This window comes from Bombyx mori, chromosome 21, assembly GCF_030269925.1.
Source record: "Bombyx mori chromosome 21, ASM3026992v2".
In the NCBI taxonomy this organism is placed as follows: domain Eukaryota; kingdom Metazoa; phylum Arthropoda; class Insecta; order Lepidoptera; family Bombycidae; genus Bombyx; species Bombyx mori.
In genome coordinates, this window is record NC_085127.1 from 3,374,354 (window position 1) to 3,392,761 (window position 18,408).

The window sequence follows — 18,408 nt, forward strand, 5'->3', positions numbered from 1 at the left end:
GGATGTCTATGGGCTCCAGTAACTACTTAACACCAGGTGGGCTGTGAGCTCGTCCACACACCACGTGTTAATATATAGATTTTTAAACAAGACTGTTAATGTCTTAAATCATGTTAAACGAGTTTTAATTGTCGTCACAGCTCTATTTCTATTAGTACATCGATTTGATAATTAAACAATTATAAAATCATTAATAGAAATTCATTCGTTTGATTCTCGATTTCCTGTGCGTCTGATATAATGTTTCATATCGTTATCATTCGCTTGCGTTTGTTTATCAAACTTTATAAAGGTGTAGTTTAGTTGAAAAATTCTGATAAACAACGAAACGCTCCTTGTCCACGCTAGGAGTAAAAATTTAAAGATGTGATTTCTTTAGACTTTTTGCTCAGATACTTTTAAAGTAAGAGATACAATAAATATCGTGGAAAATAACCAGGGGAAATGTATTGTGTAGTCAAGAAAATTAATAAATCGATCTATGCTTACTTCTTATTAATATACTAGCGACCCGCCCTCGCTTCGCTTCGGAAACATTAAAACACACATGAAACCAAAAAACAAAATAAAAAAAAATTTAAAAAAAGTAGCCTATGTTCATCAGGGACAATGTCGGCTTCTAATGGAAAAAGAATTTTTCAAATCGGTCCAGTAGTTTCGGAGCCTATTCGAAACAAACAAACAAACAAATCTTTCCTCTTTATAATATTAGTATAGATTTTAGCATTATTTTATTACTTTGAGCTGTATTCATATATTTATCTGTGGTGGAATTTCTCATGATTACCTTTATTAAGATGGATAAAAAGACGGGGCTACTATTAAAACGTATTTTGTTTAATTTTTAAAACATATTTATCTATTTTATTTTTGTATTATTAGAGTGACATTGGACAGGTAAAACAGTAAAAAGGTGACTTCAGGATTCTACTAAAGATTTAAAAAAAAATTGCTCTTGTAGGCAGACGAGCACACGGCCCACCGTTACCGTCGCCCATGGACTTCAGCAATGCCAGGGGCAGAGCCAAGCCGGTGCCTACCGCTAGATGACCGGAGAGCTATTGTATGTCATCTAAATTACCATTTATCAATGAAGTAGGAAACCTATGGAAATGAAACGTCAACCAAAATTTCGTGCCACTGTGACGTCATCTGGCCACAAAACATGGCGGCTTTAGTGCTGTACAAATGATTTCAATGTTATCAGGTTTTATCGATAAACGTTCTTGGCTCATTTTATTTTAAATATTGTTGAGTATTATTTATTTGTAGAATTTATACTTTAATGGGAAGTAAGTAGGTATATTGTTATGTGCAAATATGATATGATTTAGAAGGGTGAAATCTAAGACAAGTTCGTCCTTCGAATTGGCCAAGTAAACGATATGATGATTTTTAAAAGTTGCTACACTGATTTTATAAAGTTGTCGTTTGTCGCAAAACATAAAGATATGGCATAGTTCAAAGCCATCAGCCCATTTCTAGCATGCTAAATGTTATCGTATTTTGAGTACGTGTTTTTCTTAGACTATTACAATCTATTTTAATTGTTTTGCTGACTCCAAAGTCCGTAACATACTACCGCAGCGCACCCCAAGGAAGGTGCGCCGCACCATTTGAATCACTTTCGCTTGAGAGTGATTCAAATTTTATTCTTATCAAGGGACCGCGTGAAAAAAAAAACACCTACAGAACATTTATTCATTAATTACAAACGTCATTCCTTGTGACTTCCTCTCTAAAATCACTTAATTATTAAAAATTTAACAAATTTACAATAGTGTTTTACTCACTGCGGAATAAAACTATTTTATTTAAATAGTTTCGAAGAGATTTTGTCGGTAGCCTTTTTCCCGAAATATCTAAACAGAATGTCTAAATATGTTTTGATAACATATTTTAAAGAGGTATTTATGATTAGTGTCATGATCAATAGATTCCGACCGAAAAATGGATTTTTCGGATGAGGGCTCCATAATGAATTTAAATACACATAGATAATAGTTTTAGGACATCGACTTTCTTGAGATCCTATAAAATACGTTTTAATTATTATTTTTGTATGTTTTAAGCATGATAAATTATGAAATTTTATATAATCAATCATATTAAATCGATATCATAGTCAATAAATAATGTACAACCCAAAACAGACGGCCGAACTGACGTGACAATGACATTTGGCGCGCTAAACATGGCGGATTTTCGGCCTCATTAGACGGAGACGGAGATATTTACGTATATTCATGTTTCATTTTATGTACGCACTGAAATACTGTTATATTGTTTTCCTGCGAGTTAAAGTGCTGAGTAAGAACGAGATAGATATATGTTTATGTATGTGCCTTCAAAATGGGTGCTATTTATATAAGCAATTGTACGTATAGAACAATATGTCGTGTCCCTACTATATAGGTCAATGCTATATGGGTACTTTTGCTGACGTTGACAGCTTAGACTGTTTGACGATGACAGCTCACTGTCTAGTTGGATAGGCAAAGGGAACTTAGTGCATTCATCTAAGTATTTGCTATTTACAGTTCATGTACATATTTTATGTGCAAATTTACTGTTACTACTTTTTGTTAGAATTCGGGAAGCAATAATCAGGATTTCTGCAATTTTGCTACAGTTGTGCACATACGAATAATAAACAGGTAATAACTCATCATTACATTTAAAAATGAGAAAACAATGAATTGACAAAATAAAGCCAAACAAAATAAATACATTCTCGCTAATACCATACCACACGACATCAAACCATTGACAGTTAAAATGTCAATGTATGCCAACGAACAGCCAATGTTTACGAATTTATTTACAAAAATCTATAAGAAGAAGAAGACTGGTAGGTGTTCTATCTTGAACATGCTATCTAGCACGTATACCACCGTCCACAAAGACTCATCCAAAGAGGGCAATTAAACGATTCTTGACTTAAAGCTTCAAGTTTATTTGAATAAAATACACAGATATAGATTACATAAATACTACATTGGATATATTGCAACATATCGTCTTCTCGCATTAAAACTGTATAATCTCAAAACTTACTAATTTTAAAGGGGAGTGTTTTAAAGGTTAAACATGTTATATTTTTAATAATAATCATAAATATTTGCAACATTTATGTTTATTTTTTACCAGTTACATTACTTGTCCTTTAAAGTAAGATAAAATTATGTATTAATTTTGTTAATAGTAGTCAAAACATAGATAAAGTAAAAACAAAAACAAAAACTAAACTACGCTCTTTTGACAGTATTTATGAGAAAAATCCTGGTGTTACCAAATGTTTACGCATATTAACTCAATATCGAATATTTTTGGAAATTGTACACTTTTAATGCGAAAAGGCAATATAGGAATATATAGGGTCATCTTATATGTGTTATGAGAAAATATATTTTCTCACTGGCTCTAAATATACAATTACTAATATTGACAACGTTTTTTTACTTGCGTGAATGTACCAAAGATGTGATTCCACGAAATTGTATATCGAAAACCATAAATGTCAATTAATAAAAATGATTAAATCATTAGATTATTAGATTGCTTATCATATTTAACTAGTAAAAGTCTTTGTCTAAAATACAATAACCATTAATCGATTAGCACAAACTACGGTGTTTTTATAAGGACTTAATCGACAACTTAAAAAATGTATCTTATTTCTATTGAGTTAAGCTACAGTTTCCACCTTCTTCTTCTCGTTAGTACTTCTCGCGACCACCCTAAAGTTGTCGCTGTAGCCGTCGCCGTAGCCTCCAAAGAAATTACCAGCGTTGGTCGCGGGGTACCGGTCGAAACTGGATCTGTATTGGTTGTATCCAGATTTGTAGCCCGGGTAACCGGCACTGCCGCTCTGATATCCCGGTCTGTACCCTGCAACAATAACGTGAGAGCATTTTCTGTTAGATCTTGGATGACAATTCTTTCCAATGCGTGACCAATAACGCGTTAACACCATTCTCGATCCGGCGGACCGAATGGTAAACAGTCGACGTCGCCCAAAACACGTCAATTCGGATCCTCCCGATCCACTAACAGTGCTTTTAGTTACCCCAAGCACCGGTCATCGTTTTCGGCGAACCCGTCGCTTGTGACGAAGGGATCGGCGAGTAAATTAACCCACAGACACAGCCCACTGAGTTTCTCGCCGGTTCCTCTTAGTGGGTCGCGTTTCCGATCCGGTGGTAGATTCTGCGAAACACGGCTCTTGCTAGAGTTAGTATTAGCAACGTCGTCAGGTTTGAGCCCCGTGAGCTCATCTACTTGTTAGGGTTACGCTGAAATGGCTTCTCAAGGCAAAAAAAAGCATTTCTCATGATTGCAACCGTTTTTCTTAGCACCCTTGTTTAATAGAAGCCTGGTGAATGCGTATTGAATCGTGTTAATATAAGTTCGTTCTTAGGAACAGGTACTGCTGTACATACTTAAAGCGTTATAAAAAATGAGTTTTACTATGAACGAATATCAAATTTTACGGACTCATTGTACCTACATTAGAATTTTATCGGTACCTAATGGAGGTCTCTATGGATTCTGCTTATCATTTCTTACCAGGAGGACCAAGACTGCTTAAAAATAAATTTTTCGATTACATATTTTACTCGTAAGTTATTCAAGTTGTATCTTGTTACAGTAAAGTCTACAAAAATGTCAATGTACTTTCATTCGACCAATGACATGTAGACAAAAGATTTTTCTCGTTGTATTAATAATGAAAACTACATTTATTTTCAATATTCGAAGTGCATAACGCTTGTATGACGAAGTGAACGATCGATCAATTACATACCCAAGTGATTTTTTTAAACAGGTCGTTGCTCAGAACAGGTGCAACGGACAGGAAATATTTACTTTATTGTCTAGGTATGCTGATAGATAGCCTTAAGAGGCTATTTCAACTTCGCCCTAACATGTAGGTGAGCTCATTCAAACCGGAGTGTTGGTAACACTGGTCCTAGCAAGAGCAGTGCTTCGCAGAATCTACCACCGGATCGGAAACGCGACCCACTGAGAAGATTCGTCGAGAAACTCAGTGGGCTGTGTCTGAGGGTTAATTTTCTCGCCGAGCACTTCATCGCAAGCGACGGCTTCGACGAGAACGGTGACTTATTTGCTGAAAATCGACTGTCGCTTAATGTTGGGGTTTGAATAACAGTAGCAGGCGACGTCCGGTGAAGCTAGCATAACCCCTCGAGGTTTCTAGCCATAGGTAAGAAGAAAAAGGCAGCATACAATTTCCCAATAACAATGTGTTCTTTTTTTTTATTGCTTAGATGGGTGGATGAACTCATAGCCCACCTGGTGTTAAGTGGTTACTGGAGTCCATAGACATCTACAACGTAAATGCGCCACCCACCTTGAGATATAAGTTCTAAGGTCTCAAGTATAGTTACCGTGCGGACTCACAAGAGATCCTACCACCAGTAATTACGCAGATTATAATTTTGCGGGTTTTGATTTTTTGTTACACGATGTTATTCCTTCACCGTGAAAGTCAATCGTGAACATTGTTCCCAAAAATAAAACGCGCACTAGTTGAAACGTCATGCTTTGATTGGAACAAAGGCGTAACAAACAGCATAAACTGGATAATAATATTCGACGCTTGAAAGGCAAACATGACTAACCGAAAGTAACTGCTTTGTACATAAATGATAGGCAATAACCATATTCGATGCGCAAAAAAAATATATTTCTAGGTCTATTAAAATCATTTCAATCCTACGGCTAGATTCGTTAAAATATTTTTTTTTTCAGGTATTTCAACTTTAAATTAGTCTACTGTAAAGTTCACGCATTGTCGCTTAGTCATGTTTGCCTTTCAAGCGTCGAATTATACATTTTATTGGTGCGTTTCGTTTACACATTCCGAACAAGATACGAATTTGCATCGAAAACATTGACAATGGTGGGAAAGCGTTGAAGGTTGAACAGTATTGTAGACGTTGTGGCATCGAGATGAATAACCGAAGCCGGCTCTACGTGTGATTATACGAAATTAAAATAAAGCTAAAACGCGTGTAAAATAACAAGTTAGGTATGCGCTTCTTTCGTTTACCCACGGACACAGCCCACTAAGTTTCTCGCCGGATCTTCTCAGTGGGTCGCGTTTCCGATCCGGTGGTAGATTCTGGGAAGCACGGCTCTTGCTAGGGTTCCTGTTAGCAACGTCATCAGGTTTGAGCCCCGTAAGCTCACCTACTAGTTAAGGTTACGCTGATATGGTCTTTCTAGACCAGTGATGGGCAAAGTACGACCCGCGGGCCAAAGTATTTAATCCGATCCGCCGTGAGTCCATCTATCCTAAATATTTTACTCAGCATTTTGGCGCGTAAAATCAAATCTGACGTCTATAATTGAAAATCTTCGAATTTTTAATGAAAGCTCCAATTCGTCAGGAGTGTTTTGAGCTTTCATTATCTCATAATTAACTTGCCATCATTATAAGTATCTCGGCAGTCTGTCACAGGTATTAGTTTATTTATTGGAAAAAAAAAAACAATTCTTTTCACTTATCTATCACACGCCTCACGTCTCACGCGCCTAACAAAGCGTAAAAGTAAAAGGTATTTTGTTTATCAAAAAGCTTTTAATACAAAATACATTTTTTTCTATAACTCTTACCCTCCTCTAGAATATCTTAAACTTTGTGCCCCGCCATTAAAAATGTTTGCCCACCACTGCTCTACAGCATCAGCTTAGGTAGGGAAAAAAATCGATTAACTAAATTAATCAACTGAATTCGCTTATCAAACATAAATGGCATGCACGCGCAAAATTTTTATAAATAGAAAATCGTTGCGGCCTAAACGATAAGACGTCCGGTGTACTGGTGTCAAGCGATGCCTGTTCAAATAATAATAATAATAAGTGGAAACAAATCACGCTCGGTCATCTGACCCCAATTTAGGATTCCCTGTGTTATGGGTGCCATAGACTTGATAAACATGTTTAAATATATACCTACATATATATATATAGATAACAAATACCTAGACAGTGTAAACATGTTTGGTGGTAGGACCTTTTGTGAGCCCGCACGGGTAGGTACCACCACCCCGCCTATTTCTGCCGTGAAGTAGTAATGCGTTTCGGTTTGAAGGGCGGAGCAGTCGTTGTAACTATACTGAGACCTTAGAACTTATATCTCAAGGTGGGTAGCGTATTTACGTTGTAGATGTCTATGGACTCCAGTAATCGCTTAACACAAAGTGGGCTGTGAGCTCGTCCACCCATCTAAGCAATTAATAAAAAACAGTAGTATTCAATTTAATTTATTTTTATTAGTTGTCGAGAAATTCTCACGAGCCAACTCACAGAATACATCTAGCTGTGTATTGAAAAGTCTACGCACGTTCGATATGAACCCGAGCAAAAAGGGCCTTGAATTAATTCGTTTATTTTTACTTGGACACGCCTAAGTGCTTCGTATCAAGGATAATGTGGCATTCTTACTATATGCAGCGCAAATGTCTATAATGTAAACCTTGTACGGGGCTATTAAGTGATAACATTATGACGTCATCTAAACATAACATACGAGGATGCGAGCTAAAGTATAAACTGCCGGCGTTTTCGTATCGAGCGATGCGACCGTGCCGGTGTTCGAATTCGGATTAAGTGTGCTTAGTGTGAGTTTTTTAACGTTCTCGATAGCGTAAAAGTTATCTCACATTAAATTTGTTTGGAGTTGGAACGTTTACCTACGTTTGCCGCTAGGGGCGCTGTTCTGACTACATAATGTTAACTTTTACGCTATCGAGAAAGTTAAAAAACTCGCACTAAGCACACAGGTACCAATTCTTCTAATGAAAGACGTACTTGACAAATGTTCACGAATGAAATCCACGGTGAAGGAATAATATCTATTTACTTATACTAATATATAAATTTACATTGGTTTTTACGGATGTTCCGTTATAACTACTGAACCATGCATCCGATCGACTTGAAACTTGATATCCATGTAGAAAATACATGTACTTAATGGATAGGCTAATATTTATATGAGTGTTGGACTCCCTACACCAGTTGCGGGGGCGTTAATGATGAGAATCTTTGTGGGGGTGAGAAGTATTAATTTTAATTTTAAATGCCCAGCGAAGCGGACGGATACAGCTAGTCGTGTAATAAAAATCAAACCGGCAATAATTATAATTTGCGTAATTACTGGTGGTAGTAGTAGGTCTTAGGAGCATGGATAGGTACCACCACCCTGCCTATTTCTGTCGTGAAGCAGTAATGCGTTTCGGTTTAAAGCAGCCGTTTCACTTTGAAAGCCGGGACTCAGAACTCTTTATTTCTCAAGGTGGGTGGCGGAATTTACGTTGTGAGTTATTATTATTATACAGTGTGTGGACTATGTTAAAATAAAATAAAGATATATAAAAGGAAAAAGAATGGATTTACCTCCATAGCCCGGGTACCCTGAAAGTCCGCCGAAGCCTCCCTGATAACCGCCTTGATATCCGCCTTGGTAACCACCATAGTTACCTGTAATATACAATTCAATAAGTTAGAGCTTTTAAGTGGTTTTGAGTAAAAAATATTATGGGACGTCACATCCTTTTCAATAGATAAATTTTATCGAAGAAAATCAAACTAAATTTCTCTCGTCAATTACATACATTATATCGATTGAACGTTAAATTTTAAACTTACCGCCAAACCCGCCCTGATAACTTTGACCCGGATAACCGAAACCGGCGTAGCCGTTACTTAAACCGGTATTTCCGTAACCGAAACCCGAGCTGCCGTAGCCAGGATAATTTCCGTAACCCGGGTAACTGCTTCCAGCGCTGCCGGTGTTGTAGCCGCCATAGCCGCTGTAACCGTTTTGATAGCCCGGCTTTAGAAGGCCGTAACCGCCCGCGTTTCGCGTTTGACCGGTAAAGTCATTGCTCGTATCCGATACTCTTTGTCCGATCGTCACGGCCGCCGAGCAGCATAACAAAAGAAGACTCTGAAAACATGGTTTTTATTAGAATCACTTTAAATATTAATAACAACGGCCTTAGTTCAGTATTGCTTTTGAATATGTATTTTATTCACAAACTAAAAAAAAACACGATCAAAAAGCAAACCGAACTAACAATTAACTTAATATTTTTTATTCCCTTGAGATATTCAGCGAATTTATAAAATTATTCTATTGTCATAGGTCTTTGATACACGTGGAAATTTTGAAATAAACCCGTCGTCTTGGAGTCGATGAAAATTACGTTAAATATTTCGTTACGTACAAAAAAACGTACGTACATGCCAAGCTAATAAAAACTTTTTAAAAACATCTTATAGAATGTCTTTAGGCACTACATACACTCATCTAAGCTACTACTGCACGGCATCAACTGTCCGCTGTAATCCGGATCCATCTATGTAAAGATATAGAGTATCTAAAGTATGTAACATTTAGTCGTCGTGGCCTAAAGGATAAGACGTCCGGTGCATTCGTGTTGAGCGATGCACCGATGTTCGAATCTCAGGCGGGTACCAATTTTTCCAATGAAATACGTACTCAACAAATGTTCACGATTGACTTCCACGGTGAAGGAATTTTTTTTTTTTTTTTTTTTTTTTTATTGCCCTTGTAGGCAGACGAGCATACGGCCCACCTGATGTTGAGTGGTTACCGTCGCCCATGGACTTCAGCAATGCCAGGGGCAGAGCCAAGCCGCTGCCTATCGCTTAATACTCTCCACAAGCCTCGTTTGAAGAAGGACATGTCATAGCGCTCGGGAAACACCGTGGAGGGGAGCTCATTCCATAGCCGGATGGTACGTGGCAGAAAAGACCTCTGGAAACGCACTGTCGATGACCGCAGTGGCTCCAGGTAGTATGGATGAACTTTACTCCGGTGGCGGGCGGTGCGATGGTAAAAACGAGATGCCGGTATCATCTCGAACAATTACATCGTGTAATAAAAATGAAACCCGCAAAATTATAATTTGCGTAATTACTGGTGGTAGGACCTCTTTGAGTCCACGCGGGTGGGTACCATCGCCTTGCCTATTTCTGCCGTGAAGCAGTAATGCGTTTCGGTTTGAAGGGTGGGGCAGCCGTTGTAACTATACTGAGACCTTAAACTTATATCTCAAGGTGGGTGGCGCATTTACGTTGTGGATGTCTATGGGCTCCAGTAACTACTTAACACCAGGTGGGCTGTGAGCTCGTCCACCCACCTAAGCAATGAAAAAAAGAAAAAAAAAGAGTATCTAAAGTATGTACCGTGAGCTAAAATAAGCCGTGAAATTAGTTTTAATTGTATAGAGGCTTAGCTTAGTAAACTATTATCGTTTTGTGCTTATGTTGAAGCCATCGTTAATTTTGTTTCTGTTTATTTCGTGTAATTATAAAATCGTGCAGATCAAACCAGAACATGAGCATGAGTTCGTGAGCCCGTCAAAAAAAATCTAGAAAATTCCGTACACAGAACTTTGGTCTTTTGTCAGCAATCCGCATTACGTTTTGTCGAGTGCTCACTCTTGCATACACATGTTCCCGCTTGAATTCTGAATATGAATTAATCTAGAGAAGAAACTATTCAACTTTCAGTCTTTTTTTTTTATTGCTTAGATGGATGGACGAGCTCACAGCCCATCTGGTGTTAAGTGGTTACTGGAGCCCATAGACATCTACAACGTAAATGCGCCACCCACCTCGAGATACAAGTTCTAAGGTCTCAGTATAGTTACAACGGCTACCCCACCCTTCAAACCGAAACGCATTACTGCTTCACGGCGGAAATAGGCGGGGTGGTGGTACCTACCCGTGCGGACTCCCAAGAGGTCCTACCACCAGTGATTACGCAAATTATAATTTTGCGGATTTGGTTTTTATTACACGATGTTATTCCTTCACCGTGGAAGTAAATCGTGAACATTTGTTGAGTACGTATTTCATTAGAAAAATTGGTACCCGCCTGCGGGATTCGAACACCGGTGCATCGCTACACACGAATGCACCGGACGTCTTATCCTTTAGGCCACGACGACTTCAAAGTCTCGACTTACTTGCATGAACTCGTTTTTAATATATTTTTAAACAAGACTGTTAATGTCTTAAATCATGTTAAACGACTTTTAATTGTCGTTACAGCTCTATTTCTATTAGTACATCGATTTTATAATTAAACTAGCGACCCGCCCTCGCTTCGCTTCGGAAACATTAAATTTTATTATTGACTAGCGACCCGCCCTCGCTTCGCTTCGGAAACATTAAAACACACATGAAACAAAAAAAAAATTAAAAAAAAATTAAAAAAAAAGTAGCCTATGTTAATCAGGGACAATATCGGCTTCTAATGGAAAAAGAATTTTTCAAATCGGTCCAGTAGTTTCGGAGCCTATTCGAAACAAACAAACAAACAAATCTTTCCTCTTTATAATATTAGTATAGACAACTATAAAATCATTAATAGAAATTTATTCGTTTGATTCTCGATTTCCTGTGCGTCTGATATAATGTTTCATATCGTTATCATTCGCTTGCGTTTGTTTATCAAACTTTATTAAGGTGTAGTTTAGTGGAAAAATTCTGATAAACAACCAAACATTCCTTGTCCACGCTAGGAGTAAAAATTTAAAGATGTGATTTCTTTAGAATGTTTGCTCAGATACTTTTAAAGTCTCTTACTTTAAATATCGTGGAAAATAAACAGAGGAAATGTATTAAGTAGTCAAGAAAATTAATAAATCGATCTATGCTTACTTCTTATTAATATATTTTAGCATTATTTATTACATTGAGCTGTATTCATATATTTATCTGTGTTGGAATTTTCTCATGATTACCTTTATTAAGATGGATAAAAAGACGGGGCTACTATTAAAACGTATTTTGTTGAATTTTTAAAACATATTTATCTATTTTATTTTTGTATTATTAGAGTGACATTGGACAGGTAAAAAGGTGACTTCAGGATTCTACTACAGATAAAAAAAAATTGCTCTTGTAGGCAGACGAGCGCACGGCCCACCGTTACCGTCGCCCATGGACTTCAGCAATGCCAGGGGCAGAGCCAAGCCGGTGCCTACCGCTAGATGACCGGAGAGCTATTGTAGTAATGTCATCTAAATTACCATTTATATGTTTTTTTTTGATACTTCTGCTTCTATTTTATACTTGTCAAAATTGGATGTTTCCGTACTAGAAAATGTACGGGAGCGTGTTGTGGTATATATGACAAGTATTTTGCAAGTCTTATCTTATTTTCTTGCACTAGAGTGTACAAATACGTATGAGATTGCTTCTATTATTATCAGGGGAAAGGCAAACAAAATGAACTAAACTGAATTGTTTTGCTTTGCGAATTATAGAGTTATTAATTCGGCGAGCCAACTTAGTGACTTTGTGCTCTATATTCTTTCAAATTCATGATTAATATGAAGATTTTCATTCACCTTTTACATGTGATGTCAATGGCTTTTCTCGAAAATATGTACAAATTATCTAAAATAATTTCTTAGTTCTTCTTTCTTTTGTAATGATTTCTAAATTTGAATTAAGATCCTAACCGAAAATACTCATCTATCTATAAAGTTACGAAAATCAATTAATCGGGTCTAGTTTGTCTTTTGTACATTATTTATCCGATTGTGCTGAGGTTTGGTATAATTGTTGCTGAGACTCTAGGGAAGACTTCTGTCATATATCATCAAAGTAAGCCACATATGTATGTGGCGCGCGAGTACTTATCATACATACAGCAAATCGATTTTTTCTGTAATTATCGATCAATACAACAATGACCAGATTTCACTGTGTAGTCAAAACATAAAATGAGTTCATAATTTAGAATATTTTTTCTAAAAACATAGTTCATTAGTTATTATTTATACGTAAGTATATTTAGTGCTATAAAATAAGTTAATAAATATGATAATATTGATTAGTAGTTATACGAGGACACGTTTCAGCTTTTATCTTTGTCGGTACACACGAATACTGAAAACCATATAAATTATAAGATATATGAAAAAAAAAACCTTTATCAAACTATGCCAATAAAGTTTTATTGCTTAAATGTCAATTTAAAGTACTGCGCACGTATTGAGTGACTGTATCAGGAATTCCGTGTTCGGAAACGGCATCACCGCAACCCAAATTTAAAAAAAATGATCAGTAAAAATTTAAATTAGTATGACCTACAAATTCAATGGTTTTTCAATTACCTTCATTTTGGAGATATAAAAAATAAAAATACGCAATTAATATATAAATAAATGACGCGTAAATTTGACGAGTAATAAATAAATCCCGTGACAAAATTATTCGTGTTATTAATAACGCATTGAAATCAGAACTAATCAGAAGATAATGTAACAAAAAATGTAATTAAAATTTGACAAAAAATATCTTTTAGATCTGTAATAAACTCGAAACCCGTTCATCCGCCTTTAATTAAAGTTAAAGATCGATAGTGAATATTTCCATCTTCTAAGGCGTCATTAAATATACATATATTTCGTAAATCGATATATTTTCATCAGGACATGTAGTCCGAATTGGGGAGACCAGAATGCCAAGAGACAACTACTCTATGGCAAACCAGAGGGCCGCAGAAGTCGTGCCAGACCCAAACTCCGATGGTTAGATGGCATAGAGCACGACCTCAAAGTTATCGGTGTCAGGAACTGGAAGAAAAAAGTCCTGAACAGAGCAGTCTGGAGAGACATACTGGACCAGGCTAAGGCCCACCCTGGGCTGTAAGGACTAAAATGACGATGCTGATGATATATTTTCATGAATAAAAAAAACAACCTTTAATATTTAAACTTCGAAAGGTGACTTGTTTTTGTATCGAATTTAGCACTGTAATAACCTAAGTGCGCATCTCTATGACGAATTTAACTAATTACCTGGAGCATTAACCTCGATAAAACAAGTACGACTTGTTTGCGACAAAAGAAGAATTGAAACAGATGGCTTCTTATACTTAGAAACAATGGGTGCTTAAATTGTTCATCACCTCATCTAGTTTGAAGAAATTTTGAAGTCAACATGGCTTAAAAGATGAGACGTCAAATAGTGAAATTTTTTAAAGCAAATTCATTACAAACTAAACACGTGCTCTTGGACGTGGAATCTAATCCATAGACCACCCACTGAGTTTCTCACCGGATATTCTCAGTGGGTCGCGATTCAGATCTCAGATCACGGTGGTAGATTCAGAAAAGCCCTACTCTTGCTAGGGCACATGCTAGCAAATTCTTTCATGTTGAGCCCCGTGTGCTCTCTCGCCAGTCAGGGTGAAGCCAGAATAGCCTCTCGAGGCTGTTGACAGACAAGTAGGCAAAAAAATAATAGTTATATCATTTATTAAAAACGTAATCGGACAAATTAGTAGATTTCCATAATAACTGCTGGTCGGACGTCCATTCTGACTATATCAGCTGCGAAGCAGTCATTCGTTCCAGTTTCGAGGCTCGGATAGCCGTGGTATACGAGACCATGAGACTCTATGTCTCATGGCAGCAGAATTCACGTTGCAATCCCCATGAGTACCGGTAACCGCTTCATATTGGAGGGTCTGCAAAAATGTTACTTTCCTATCAAGCTCTATTTGTTAGTGACATTAACATTTGTGTTATGTTAAATGTTTCACAATAAGCAATACTAGCTTTTTGTGGGTAGTTTTGCGTAGACTACGTTGCGTGATCGTGGGTAGAATACCGCGACCAGCAATAGAATGAAAAGTAACAGTCCAGACTATGTTCATACTGAATGTCATCTACATCCATTCTGTGGTATTAAGCTGAGACTGAGTTGCTTTCGTGTTCATGATATGTATGTATTTATTTATTTCTTTGGTTTTTGCGTTTTTTTTTATTGCTTAGTTGGGTTGACGAACTCACGGCCCACCTGATGTTAAGTGGTTACCGGAGCTAAGAGACATGTACAACGTAAATGCGCCACCCACCTTGAGATATAAGTTCTAAGGTCTCAGTATAGTTACAACGGTTGCCCCGCTCTTCAAACCGAAACGCATTACTGCTTCACGGCAGAAATAGGCAGGGCGGTGGTACCTATCCGTGCGGACTCACAAGAGGTCCTACCACCAGTAATTTATTCAATTTCGCGCCTTCCCGGGTCTCGATTCGATTTAAATAATTTACAGTTTTCGTGGACACGTCTACCACAATAAAATTCTAAAGTATTCAAAACGTCAGAAATGTAATAATGATAATTAAAATCCGTGGGATTAAAATAATATTCGGTAACTTAATCGGTATAAATCAGCATCGAACAGTATGTATAAAAGTAATGTAAATCTTTAAATGACGTATTTTTAATCCAAAATCCGTTTTTAATGAAGCAAATCCTATCAATATATTATGTTCGAAATTAATAACGTTCTGTCAGTGAAGAGTACATGAAAATTCATTCAGTAATATCGGAAATTTGAGCGAGTCGAATGCTACTGTTTTATTAAGTTTATTGATCGATTAACGGCCGTCTGGTGTAGTGGTAAGTGACATTGTCACTACACAAGGGGGTCGCGGGTTCGAATCCTGCCAAGGGAAGATATTTGTATGATAAATATAAAAATGTCTTTTCCAGGGTTATGGATGTATATTAAATATATGTATGTGTATAATAAAAATCTTACATTTATATCCGTTATCTGGTACCTGTAACACAAGTTCTTTACGAACTTATCACGGGACCAGTTAACGTGGCGTGATTGTTAGTAAATATTTATTTATTATTGATTAATGTTAGTACTAAATATATTTTTGTCTATAAATTTATCGAATTAAGGACACATATGCATTGTACCGTTTGATTTATTAAAAAAAATCATAAAAATATGTAAATGTTTGACACCCTTAAGATTTCATACATTTTAATTATACCTACGTGTGTTCATATCAGATTAAATTCGGTAGCGGATTTTATCTGTAAATCATCTATAACTCATATCAATTTGAAATCTAATCAAGGGTTGTTAACACCAAAGGAAATATAATATCGCAAAGCTATCGATACTGATCTAGATCAGATTGTGAATGCTTTTTTTTTTAATTCATCGATTTTCGTTGATTAGTTTTATTATCGATTTTCATTTATAACTAAAAGATAAATGCCGATTATTTTGAAGTTTTCGAATGTTTTTAATTCGTTGGATTGTAACTGCTAGGCGCCGTGGTAATTTTGAACAGATTTATTTAAAAATCAAAACATTTATATAATATTTAGTTAATTAAATATAATTTTATTACTAATGTTAACAATCTCAAGTTACCATGATAATATTTATATATATTTTTATATATAAATATTAATTTTATATATAAATTTTTATATATATTTTTATTCAATACTGATTTCTATATAACCTACTGAAACTCACCAAATAATTCATTGTATAAATATTTGATCACTGAATTCACTATAGATAACTTTGTTCTTCGCACTAACTCACAATGATCAAGATTGTTTCATCTCACGCCTTTTTATTGCAGGCACAAACAGAAAGAAACACCACAGTTAATACATATTACGGTAGTTTTACTCTGTTTCGGCTTTGATTCTTACTCAAGTTCAGCTGTTTCTTATATTCAGCGTATTTAAGGCTAGTCGACGTGTCAGTTTAGCTGTTACTAAAGTAGTTCAGTCCATGATGTTCGGTTACAATTACCTAAGAATTGGGTGACAGTATTTCTGTGTCAAGTTATTTTTCACTATTAACAATTAGTATAATGGTTTTATTAATTTTTATTGTCATTAATCGATAAGACCACCCCAGTATTTCTTCATATTTACTATTAGTAACTACTTTTAAGTGTTTTACAATAATAATAAAATATCCTATAGGATAAAACACAAATTACATTTTTGTGTTTGTCTGTTCGACATTTAGACCAATTTAAACCGGAAAGGGTAGGGATATTAAATTGAATTTAGCGCCATATACTAAAGTACATTATGGGAAGAAGTTTTAAAAATCGCTTCTCTGTCATCGCAATCAAAATATATGGCAATAATTTGTAACTCGTTTGGTTAAAGAGTTGGGACAGCCGCTAGCTAGGCTTAAGCCTCATTTTTTAAGGTGAACGTGTCATTTGCATTGTTTATTTATAAATTCCGGTAATCATTATATTGGAGATGTGCACGAGTTCTTACACGATTCTATGAAAAAGAAGATTTATACAGCGCTGTCCGTCGACCTAGACTGATGAAATTCTGGAAGAGGACTTATAGCACAAGTTAAGGGGAAAAAAAGTTCGAAAATATAGTAGATTTGTATCATTGAACATAGAAACAAAAAAAATGATTTCCGAACTTAAGTTTACAGTTCACGTCAACCATTACGTTGAAAATGTACATGAGACCAAAGTGTTTCGGTCCTCAAAGTAATCAATGAATCGGCCGAGATATATCAAGATCTTCCTTGAAAAGGTCCTTAAGTTTCTAAATAACACCACTAAGTGTGTTTTTTTCAGCGCCGAGCTATAAAGCTCAATGCACACGAATGTGGTGGAAAGGGATGTTTCTGACTTCGCCAGACATACGGAACGGCTGTAGTGCAGTCCCAACCTTAATCCGCTTGATCATGCCTTATGGTCTCTTTTAGAGAATACGTTGTGTTCTAAACGGTGTACCCTATAACGTATATAATGGATACTACAGTAATAAATGTACTGGTTATAACAATATTTATTGCAAGACCAAGTATCACTTGCAGTTTGGAAACGTTTTAGGTCCGAACGGAAACTAACACAATATCTACTGTCAGGAGACACGCAGGGACCCCGGTAACCGTACTCGTCGAACTTGACAAAGAGGTCGACGTGCAACCTAACCTATGCATCAGCCCGCTGAGTTTCTCGCCGGATCTTCTCAGCGGGTCGCGATTTCGATCCGGTAGTAGATTCATTCGCGAAGCAATTGCTCTTGAGTTGTTAGGTCTCCTTCGGAGGCGCTCGGGCAGTTGTTAGCAAATCCCACCCCTCTTGGCTGAGCCATTGCTCGCCCACCTGTTCTAGTGAAACTGGAAAGGCCTTCGGGCCACCAGTAATCTATCAATCATAAAAAAAAAACCTAGCGTTGTTCGAAAAGCAGGAGAGCCAGTATTATAAACTAGTTTCGGCTTGGTACAACCAAACAAAAAATAAGTGGCCCAAAAAAGCAAAGAGCACGGGAACGTTGTTTCAAAAATTATTTAATCGTTAGTGACATAATGAGTATTTCGAGTAACTTCTATGATATTTAATGAGCAAAGTTGTTTTACAAGTTGACATTAATTACAAATAATCGTTGATTGATAAATTCCGATTAATTAACTTTTCTGTTTTATCTGTTATTAGACAAGTACTTCCAGTATTAGATAGATATACACATATGGAATATACATATTATATAAAGTATTAAAGAAAAAAATCAAGA

The 18,408-nt window shown here is 36.3% G+C and overlaps 1 protein-coding gene across 1 annotated transcript; it reads right to left on the minus strand.

Annotated features, from left to right (window-relative positions):
• Positions 1-2,935: 2,935 nt before the first annotated feature.
• Positions 2,936-16,548, minus strand: LOC101746421 (keratin-associated protein 19-2). Its single transcript, XM_038018543.2, has 4 exons — positions 16,373-16,548; positions 8,680-8,980; positions 8,428-8,511; positions 2,936-3,891 (listed from the first exon to the last, which is right to left on the minus strand). Exons 1-4 carry the CDS (start codon positions 16,382-16,384, stop codon positions 3,689-3,691), a joined length of 600 nt encoding a protein of 199 aa, XP_037874471.1. The 5' UTR covers positions 16,385-16,548; the 3' UTR covers positions 2,936-3,688.
• Between the last annotated feature and the right edge of the window lie 1,860 nt (positions 16,549-18,408).